Raw genomic sequence first — 11226 nt, 5'->3', positions numbered from 1 at the left:
AAGAGATTAAGGGGTGACATCATGGCTAACAACGAAGGAAAAATAAAATAAATTAAAAAAAGAATAAAAAATTGGGTTTTCAAAGGTGGGTTATTCTGAAGAATCTGCTCAGTGATGTAGAAAATTTTTCGTGAGAGCTACGGTCATGTTTCCATGCTATTAATATATATTGCAGAGTATAAAGAACTCCGTTGAAAATGGGACACAATTATTTGGACATGGATTATTTTATTAACACATTCTCATGATGTCATTAAAAAAGTATTTCTGCAAACTTTCTTAAAAGACCAAGTGATTAGAAAAACATAAGTTGACTGATTGTAGCTAAGCATAAAACAAAATGAACACACTCTTGTATAGAGAGCAAGGTCTAACAATTGATTCGTTCAACAAAAAAATCAAATGAAAGCGTAGATTATATTGGAAAAACGATGAAAAGAAAGCTTGTGGTGCTTCTCTCTTTTCTGGTCATTATTTTCTTGGTTGAAGCTAAGATTGTTAAAGCAGAGACTACGAAAAGAAGCAAACATTTCGTGCTAGTCCATGGGTCTTGCCATGGAGGTTGGTCATGGTACAAACTGGTGAGCCTTATCAAATCATCGGGCCACAGAGTGACGGCGCTGGACTTGGCCAGTTCGGGAGTGGATCCGTTGCGGGCAAGCGAGGTGGGATCCATGTATGACTACTTGAGGCCATTGATGGATTTCATGGAAGGTGTTGGTGGGAGTAGTAAAAGAGAGAGCATTATTATGGTGGGTCATAGCCTGGGAGGACTGGCCATCTCCAAAGCTATGGAGGAATTCCCGTTGATGATCGATGTGGCTATTTTTGTCACCGCCTTGATGCCTGGTCCCTCTCTCAATGTTTCCACTCTCTACCACCAGGTAATTCTTTCTTTTATGGTCTATGTTTTTGTTTTTTTAATGATCATGTATGATGTATGTTATGAAAATAGTCTATAATATTTTTTAAAAAAATCAAAATATAATTTAACACTTATTTTGTTTTTTTAATGATCACGTATGTATGTTTTTTTTTTATATATTTTAATGTAATATTTTATGTTTTTTTTTTTTGATGAATAAAGGCCGGTATTGTGAAAATAAAAACTTATCAAAAGTAGTTAAAAATTCTTAATTGTTGTAGAGCACCCCAATATTAATAAAAAAATGACAACATAATAACATGCATAAACTAAAAATATTCTTATAAAATATTGGGTAATTCTACAATGCACTCCTTAAAAGAGATGTACTAATACACCCTTCACTTGTTTCGGCATCTAGAAGAATTTTTTAGTCTAATTTTTTTTTCTTATTCATGTACATTATAGCTATTTAAGATAACTTACAAAATTTTGAGAAATTCAGAATAGTTTACAATATAGAAAACAATGTTCAAACAGTCTTTTACACGCGTATAAAATAAAATAGTCACGCGTGCAACACAATGTTTGAACGTATTTTTCGGCGTGTTAAACTTTTCTAAATTTTTTAAAATATTGCAAGATGTCTTAAATAACTATAATGTACATGACTTTAAGAAAAAATTTGACTAAAAAATTATTTCGGGTGTTAAAATAAATAAGGGTGTATCAATATATCCATTTTAAGGGAGTGCATTGTAGAATTTCTCTAAAATATTTTCATAAAATTTGGATGGAAAAATGAATTAATAATTTAGTTTCGTATCTTATACTCATACAATTATTTTTCAATCTAACTTTTTAAACTCTTACATGTAAAGGTAGCATATCATGTCTTTATAAAAAAAATTATAAATTTGTAGAACTTCTTTAATGAATATAATAATTTTTTTTTAGAAAAATTTATGAGTTTCATCACTGCTTGTACTAAAACTATTTTTTCTTCTTCTTTTTTCACCGTGTAAACTTACTTGTTTGGCCAAGTAAATTAGTTAGTGGAATGATGGCTTTCTTTCTTTTGTGCAATGAAATTTCATATTTTTCTAAAAAATAAATAAATAAAAGAGTTATTGTTAAATTCCTTTACCTTTGTGTTTTTACAGTCATTGAAAAGTTCAGATGCTCAAATGGACAATCACTACACATACGACAATGGGCCAAACAACCCTCCAACAACTTTCATTTTCGGGAAATCGTTTCTAGCATCAAAAGTATACCAAAGAAGCCCGTATGAGGTAAGTCAACTTTCAGATTTCATTCATTTTCTAAAAAAAAATCTTTACACTTCAAAATCTTATAAAGACACTTTATTTTATTATTTTTAGTTTGTGTTAAATATATATTAAATTGATACTCACTTTAGAATTTCTTCCATTTTACACTCTAAAAAATATACGTTTTATATAAAAATAAATTATATTTTAAATATGAAGATAAATAAAACTATATACTTAAAATATTATTATAATAAATTAAAAAAATATACATCATTTAAAATTATGAAAATAATATAGTTGAAAGTAGTAAAAGCATTAGTAGTACAACAAGTGCGTACATAAATGGTACACAAACAAGTATCTTTCCAACCAAGTTTAAGTGTCCAATCATGCCATTGAACTAAAATATATTCATTATTATTACCGTTACCATTACTATTATCGACACTAAACATATTTAATATTAATTGAGCTTGAGCCATACAATTCCCATTTTTTGCCACCTATCCCAAACCAATATCGCTACCACCACCACCACTGCTCCTTCTAACTAACTCACTTACCCAATTTGTTAGCTTCTTCTCCCCACTTTGACCAGACCCACTAATAACCAACATGCTATTATTCTTCCTATAAAATAAACAATGCTCCACCACATGCTGAGTTGAGTCACTGGGGCACAAATAAGCTCCGATAAAATTAAACATGGTTGAATAGTAATGAAGTAACTCAAGAAACTGATCAAGAAAGACCTAGATTGAGCAATATCCTATTCTACCAGAGTGAAGATCCTTGGCCTAAGTTCCTCATCAAGCCTAATCATTTTCCAATCGGGTTCGGTCGGGTCGTATAAACAATGTCAGAGCCAATGCACGACTAGGGTTTCACCTTTCCTGACTTGAAACATTGAAACACCCACATTTAACAATCCTGTTCTAGGGTTTCTCATAAGTGGGTTAAACTCAGACGAGGTAATAAGAAGCTATTTGGTGAAACTCGAGAGTTGTTGACCCATTTGAGACAAGATAGTTATCTGCACGTGTGAGGGTTGGTCCTTGACATGTGTAGCTAAGAGTTGAAATAAAGCAGGCCACTAAGGACATTGCATGATGTCGAGATTAATGATGTGGTGGCAATTTCAAGAGTGTAACGATACTAGCTTGATTATAGGTGAAATGAGCGATCTTTACAAAAGGTAAAACATTATTAAATCCTTGAAAAAGTTTCGTGTAAAGATCTATAATTTATCAATGGCATAAAAAAAAGAGGAACAAAGTAATATTTAAAACCAAGAATTAACAACTCTACCAGCCTTAGCTTTAGCGAAATAAGCTACCACACACTCAACAGACAAAGATGCACAAGGAGAACTTATATTGGTAAGTTCCAAAATCATTCAGTAAGCCTCGTTGAGAATGTTGATGAAGATCGCAACAGTGCATTCTAAGAGAAGTGTCATCATTTGGGTCAAGCTCTATTTTTTTCTATTATTATTGGATGATTCAATTCGTCGAATTTTTTTGGATTGAAAAATGTCTTGGTGGAGGATTAGGCGTTTGTGTTCATCGTTTCTCTTTTCCATGGCAAAGAAAAAAAAGGTGATCCAACAGCCAGCAGTCAAACAATCTGTGGAGGATCTCCCTTCAATCCATGATGAAAAGGTAGAGACAACTGGGAAGAAGAGCTTGGCCGAGGAGGTTGATCGAGAGGATTTTCTAACAAATTCTCAGCAACTATGGAAGCATTTCATGGAAGGTAAGTCTTTCTTTCATGATTCTAAACTAGCATATTCCCATTCTTAAAGATGGGTTAAAAATTGCTCAAGTTGATATTGATGAGGTTCAAGAACATGCAACAAAATGGAATACTGTTGTATTTTGTATAATTTTAGGAGCTAACCCTCCAATCAAGGTTTTTGAAAGGTTTATTAAACATTAATGGGGGAAGCTGGGTATTACTCAGATAGTTTGTATGAATGGTGGCTATACCATTGTTAAATTCAATGATATAGCAACTCGAGATTTGGTCTTGGAAGAAGGTGTTCTGTAGTTCGATCAAAAATCAGTTATTGTGCGGCCATGGACAACAGATCTTACTGCTTTGAAGCTGTTCAAATCGGTTCCATTATGAATCCATCTCCATGATCTTGGATTGCATTATTGGGGAAATAAATGCCTTAGTGCCATTGTTAGCACAATTGAAAAACCTATTATGGCTGACAAAGTTATAAGGGAGAGAACAATGGTCAAATTTGCTAGAGTTCTGGTAGAAATAAATATAACAGATAAATCTCCGAGTGTGATACACTTTCTTAATGAACATGGCCAACTCATAGAGCAAGGAGTTGACTATGAATGGCTTCTAGTGAAATACAAAGCTTGTCAAGGTTATGGTCACATTATGGCAGATTATAGGAAAATTAAACATCCTACAGCTACTTCGAACGAGAAGCAAGCTACTAACTCAACTCAAATTGAAGGAAGAAAGAATCATCAAGCCAATGGTAGAGGTAGATGAAGTATGCGTCAACAATAAAGATCCTATAAAGATCATCAAAGTAGGGAAGAATTTGCCTCTGGTTGTAAGAGAGAATATCGTATCAACCGTGAGGAAGAATAGTGATATGTTGGCGTGGATCCATTGTGATATGACTAGAATTAGTCCTCATGTAATTTGCCATGCCTTGAACATTGATCTAAATGTAGATCTAGTCTATCAGAAGAGAAGTCTGTTTGATCCAATTCGAGCAAAAGCAATAAAAACAAAAGTTGACAAACTAACCAATATAGAGTTTCTCTGAGAAGCTCTATACCCAAGTGTTGGTCCCCAAGAATGATAGAACCTGGAGAATGTGCATTGATATCACGAATCTAAATAAAGTTTGTCCAAAAATTTACTTTCTACTTCCCCTAATAGATCAAATGGTTAATGTCACATCTAGATACGAGCTTCTAAGTTTAATAGATGCATATTCTGGTTACCACCAAATCAAGATGCACATGGAAAATAAAGAACGTACCAGCTTCCAAACTAACAAAGGCATCTATTGTTATATGGTCATGCCTTTACAACTGAAGAATGCTGGAGCAACATACAGGGCTGGTTTTAAGGGTAGGCTCGTGCCTAGGGCTCCCACCCAGGGGCCCCATATTATTTATTTATTTATTTATAAAGATAATGTAATAATTATATACTTATTTATACTATTATAAAAATTACATAGCATTGGCGTAATGGTGCTGCGCCTCCTTTTAAGTTCTTCAGAGTTTTGGTGTGCTAAGTTCGAGTCCTAACAACTACCTTTTTCTTGTAAAATAAATCATTATTGAAAACGAAAAAAAAAGGAGAGCTAGTTCGAACTCCTAACCACATAATGGAAAATATAACCCCTCCCCACTAGACTAACTCAATCTATTATTTTATGTGTGTACCGAAATGTATATATTTAATTATGTATTCTAATTATTATTAATATATAAAATTTTCTAAAAAATTAGGTTATTAAAAACTACAAGACGAGTCACATTTATGTAATTAATTTAAGGGTCCCATAATTTAACTCTCCATGGGCCCCCATTTTCCTAAGCACAACCCTAGCCACGTATTAGCATCTGGTTAATAAAATGTTCAAGGATATCTTAGGGAAGAGCATGGAAGTTTACAATGACAACATGTTAGTAAAGTAAAAAACATCCATGGAGCATAACGAAGATCTAGAAGAAGCCTTGTCTATTATCTGAAAGTATGGAATGAAGTTGAATCTAATGAAATGCACCTTTAAAGTTTTCCTAGGGAATTCTTAGGGTTACTTGTAGTTCTGAGGAATCGAAGCTAATTCAGAGAAGATTCAAGCTCTTCTAGACATTATCAAGTCAACCTTACAAAAGTGTAAAGTTGACTTGGGGGGAAAATGTTTACACCAAAAGTAGCCTTGGTGACATGGACATCAATGTTTGACATGTGGGAAGAAGGAAATCATTCCTATAGTGAAGGAATTCAAGTCATAGCAGTCAACTTGGGAAAGGGTCCATAGCCCTACATTTAGGTTGAATTTAAGGCTCCAAAATGGGTATTTGGATCCTTCCAGGTAGTTTCCAAGTCACCATCCTTTAGATTCTAAGTCATGAAGACACGAAGAATCCAAGTCTGAGCACAAAAGTTGAAAACACACGAAACAACACCTCAAAAGTCAACCTAGGTGCCTAGGGTTTTACCCAGCGCCTAGGCTAACATCCCAACTAAGGTTTTGGTTTATGGGACCGTCTTAGTGCACATGGGTCAAAATTTGTACTAGGACATCAATTAGACATATCACAAACATATTTGATGCATTAGAATCAGATTCATAGAACTTTTATTTTTGAGCACCTGGAGCACCAAGTGCCCCATGCACCAGCGCCCTGGTTGACATATTGTCAACCTTGGGCACTTCCAAGCATCAAAATGAAGAACTGACCTAAGCATATTATTCTTCTTCATCAACAATGAGGAAGCAAGTACATTTGAAGGATAAACAAACCGACTTGGAGGCTAGAATGGGGGCCCAACGCCCATGTTAACACTTGATGCTGGCCTAATGCCAGGATGACATTTTCTCATCCTAGGCCATTTCCAATGACTTTTTTTTAGAATTCTTCCAGACATATTCTCTATTTTCATAAAAGATGAAGATACATGTCTTTTTGAGAATCAAACATAACAGTTTGGTGGCCTAAAACTTGACTCAACGCGTACGTTGACACCTAGTCCTGGGCCTTATGCCTATGTTGACATTTTGTCAACCTAGACTGTTTCTAAACAATTTCCCAAAAAAGTGTTTAGGGAATTTTTTTCATCAACAGATATAACAAAGACACATGTAAAATTGAGGAGAAAATGAGAATCCCAAAGGGCAGAAAACTGAGCCCATCGCCAAGGTTAACATGGTGTTGGGCCCATCGCCCAAGTTGAGATTCAACCTGGTGCGCTAGCTCCGATCACTAAAATACAAATTCTTCTCTGAGCATTCTCTCAGGCATGGTCAAAACTAGGGTAGGAGACCTCATCCTCTATTTCAAGAACCTTGGAAGTATCAAGACAATATCCTATAAACTACTGAAAGAGCACGTAACACCCAGGTTGACATATGACCTAGCGCGTTGGGTTCTACTTATCCAATTCTACTTCTGTCTTGAGCGTTTGTCTAGTTTTTCATAGTAAACAAGAGCTATGAGCTCAGACAAGTCAAGTTCACAACTTCATATTTTCTCTTTTTTGGCAAAGGAACTTAGTCACAAATTGGGTAGTTTCCAGTCTCCTAATTTCGCGAAATAGCAACATCTTTGAGAATTGGTAAACGACTTCTCCAGAACAAAGAAATTAACTAAGTGGTGTCAAAATAACACTTAGGCTTCAAAAAATACATCTCCAACATGATTTCTCACTCACAAAGCATCAAGGTTGACGTCATATGTTAAGTTGGGCGCAGGATGTCAACCTAGTGCTAGGATGTCAACCTGGGTGCTGGTATTAGAGCAGCCTTCAATAAACGGTCATAACTCACTCAATATTGATCTGATTGACACAATTTAAATTGTGTTTTAAAGATATTTGAATGCTCTATCAAGTTATGTCTTACACTCAAATCGAATTTCTAAAAGTTAGTAAGTCGAAATTTTGTCCTCAAGAGAGTTACGAATTTAAGATACAACCTATCTAAGGTGGGTCCCACGGACGCGACTCAAGCTCCAAAAATTGAAGACTAACCTTCGGAGTCAATTTCACCATTAGATCATCATGAACAAACAAAAATAGCCTAAATTTAATTTTTTTTTTTATATTTTTTTAGAATATTTTATTATTATTATGTTAATAGAACCTCTCTCTTTAAAAATTAGAGTTTTCAAACTTAGTCATTTCTCTTATAATTCTCGTGAAAAATAAAAATTCAAAGTCGACGTAACTTCATTATTATTGCAATATGGGAAGTGAACTTGTATAAATTCTGTGTGTCCCTCTATTTACTCTACCCATCTCTATTTTTATCTCACCAACCTTGCAAGCTAGTATTGGCCAATATTATTAAGTACACCCTAAAATTTTAAGTATATTTTTATCCTTTAGTAAAATCACAGAAAAACTTCCATGGGGTCTTGATCATCTCTCTTCAATACTATTAATTTTGTTTGATATTCGAGGGTGTTTTTATTAAAATAATTAAATGTTTTTTTTTTTAAAATAAGATGGGAGTAAACTTAATTATGGAATGTAGTTACATTTTTGTAGGGACAAAAATAAGTCTCCTTATAATACCTTCCATTGATATTTATTACAGTTTTTCCCTTTGGCTATTTAATGCCAACTATAGCTGTTAAGTGGTAGCGAAGATCCATGTATCATCTCTTTATTAAAACATGTGTTAAGTGATTAATTAATTGCCTAAAATATATTTTTAAAATAATTTTTTAAGTCAAGAAATACGTAAAAGATGACATTTAAAAATTAAAAAGCCTCCTAAACAAAAAAAGAAAAAGAAAACTAAGAAAATCATCTTCGCATCTCCATCTTTTCTTTCCTTTATCTCTTTCCCAATCATCATCGATGATGAGATGAGCAGGCAGATAAAAAGGACGAGCATCCAACAAGATTGGATGACAAGTAACAACCCATTAACTCGAACCTTCAGATCTCACACCTAGTTCTACCTTCAATGGAGATGGATCTCTCATGTTGTTGATGAATTTGAAGGTTGTCATGGATAAAAAAGAAGCTCAACAATTCCATCCATGAATTTGTGGATTCGAAGATCCTCTAGACCGGCCTCAACATATTTCGTAATTACATATTAGTGCAATTCCATTCAATTTTAAAATACAATTTTTGCATTACACTTTTCTTAAAATTAAGTATGTTCTTTTATCTAAAAAAGATTAAATATGTTCTCATATAATGTCATTTTAATATCTGTGTTAATAAATAAACTTTGATTTTAAATGTACATTTTAAAAACAAATTAATGAGGTTAACTGATAATTATTATTTAACATGTGTATATTGAGTAAGACCAATAATAATTTGATATGTAGCATAATCATTCAAACATTCTTGGATGGTGTTAGTAAGAAAATTATTTATGGTATAACAGGATTTGGAACTTGCAATCATGTTAATGAGACCATTACCATTGTTTAGCGACGAGGACATGTCCAAAGAGTTAACCTTGAGCGAAGACAGATATGGGTCAGTTGATCGAGTCTATATCATATCAGAGAAAGATAAAGTGATGAATAAAGATGTGGAAGCATGGATGCTTATTAACAATCAACCTAACCATGTTATCACAATCAATGGCTCAGATCACATGGTCATGATGTCGAAGCCAATAAGTCTTTGGAATCACCTTCAAAACATTACAAACAAGTACAACTGATTAGAAAACTCAACAACTATTGTGAGCTTCAGTTGGTTTTTTTTTTCTTTTAGGAAAAAATAATAAAATTAAGAATGTTATCATCTCCATTGCAATAATAACGAAAAACTGGAAATCTTTTATATGACAGACTTTATAACCAGAGCTGTCTCTCAAGGTGTTAAACCTATGACCAAATTTGAAATGAAGTTTTTTTCATTTACAAAAATTTAAAATAAATATTATTGGAAAATTCTATAATGCACACCCTTAAAACTTAAAAGTGACCCTTAAAATCACTCTTTATTATTTAAATTTTGAGACCATATCAATTTTAACTTTTTTATTTTCATATAACAAATAATTTTACTCGCCGCGTAAATTAACTCGATAAAATAATATTTAATTACCAATAACATCTCTATTGAAAGCTATATATATTTTAGCATAAAAAAATAATAAAAAATAAATAATAATAGTATGTAAAAAAATGTAAGAAATAATGATGAATATGTAAGAAATAGGAGGGTGTAAGCCACTAAGGCTAGCTTAGTGGTGAGGGAGGGATGGGAAAAAGGGAGTGGTCATGAGTTTGAACCTAGGACCTTGAAACTATTAAGTTATTAACAGATTGTAAAATACCATTACGCTACATTCAAAAAAAAAAAAAAAATGAAATAAGAGTGTGCGTAAGAAATAAAGGCTTAAATAAAAAAAAAAATAGTGAATCTAGTGAGTTAGCTTGCCTTGGTGGCACTGCCAGAGTGTCCATTCTGTCTAGAACATTCCCAGGCCGTTAGGATTTTTGTTAGGCCTTGGATTATGAGAAATCGTTAGCATTATTTTTTGCAATATTCCTTTTTGTCTAATGCTTACACTTGTTAATTGTATAATCCTTAACAAGAGATAATATTGCAAAAATATACATATCAAGCCTTTCTTCTTCTGGAGCCTTCTAGCATGCTGTTCATCTCCTCAATTGAGATTCTGGTCCCTCTCATGGGAAATTAGTCCACCCTACAGTGTTTTGTGGTGGTTTCAGGTGTTTTCACCCAAATCGTGAATCATCCCTTTTGGTTTCTCTCTCCCCTTTGAGCATTTATTGCTCTGGGGGATATTATTGCTCCTTTTCCCATCTCATAAAAACCCCTCAGAGCATTTATTGTTCTCACCTTCGAATTTCATCCTCTCTCTCCTTTTTTCATCATCTTTCTTTGTCCTCTCCCCATTTATTGCAGATCTCCCAAATCCTCTCCCTGCAAAACTCCCTTGAAGATCGTAAGAAGGAGGCGGGCGACTGGACTTCCGAAGCTCCTCAGCTTCTTTTCATCATTGCTCCTTCAATGGATGGGACTAGGGAAGTGACTAGGGCGGCAATGAGGAAAATTCTCAAAGGATTATGGTTTTTCCTATATATAACCAAGCCAAGGTATCATTTTCATCATCCTTCTCAGTTTATTTTTCTTTTTTTAGCCTGTGTTCTTGAATTCTATCTGTCTGTTAGTATGGATGAGTTTTTAAGTTCGGTTTCTCATGCTTTAGCCCTCCCTCCTGATGAATCCACTATCTTTACCTATGAGGTTGGTTCTTCGAGCTCCTCCTCTGCCCCTATAAGCCTCATTCTAAAGCTTCATACCATTAGGCCCTATAACCGTCCCTCTCTAATGAAAACCTTGTCTGGTATGTGGTCATCGTTG

At 33.9% G+C, this 11226-nt stretch overlaps 1 protein-coding gene across 1 annotated transcript; it reads left to right on the top strand.

The window, feature by feature from the left end:
• The first annotated feature begins 330 nt into the window (after positions 1-330).
• On the top strand, positions 331-9890 carry LOC115702464 (methyl jasmonate esterase 1). Its single transcript, XM_030629912.2, has 3 exons — positions 331-884; positions 2029-2160; positions 9266-9890. The coding sequence occupies exons 1-3, from the start codon at positions 432-434 to the stop codon at positions 9548-9550; spliced, it is 870 nt and encodes a 289-aa protein (XP_030485772.2). The 5' UTR covers positions 331-431; the 3' UTR covers positions 9551-9890.
• The last annotated feature ends 1336 nt before the right edge of the window (positions 9891-11226 follow it).

The sequence above is a fragment of the Cannabis sativa genome, unplaced genomic scaffold (assembly GCF_029168945.1).
Source record: "Cannabis sativa cultivar Pink pepper isolate KNU-18-1 unplaced genomic scaffold, ASM2916894v1 Contig3, whole genome shotgun sequence".
NCBI classification, from domain to species: Eukaryota; Viridiplantae; Streptophyta; class Magnoliopsida; order Rosales; family Cannabaceae; genus Cannabis; species Cannabis sativa.
The sequence above is the reverse complement of the archived record's forward strand: the minus strand, read 5'-3'. Positions and strand labels throughout refer to the sequence as shown.

What these genes read in the sequence shown, in the direction of transcription:
- LOC115702464 (XM_030629912.2), top strand. Translation starts at nt 432, where the DNA reads ATGAAAAGAAAGCTTGTGGTGCTTCTCTCTTTTCTGGTCATTATTTTC. An exon ending in TTTCCACTCTCTACCACCAG is followed by an intron (nt 885 to 2,028) that starts GTAATTCTTTCT and finishes GTGTTTTTACAG; the next exon opens with TCATTGAAAAGTTCAGATGC. An exon ending in ACCAAAGAAGCCCGTATGAG is followed by an intron (nt 2,161 to 9,265) that starts GTAAGTCAACTT and finishes ATGGTATAACAG; the next exon opens with GATTTGGAACTTGCAATCAT.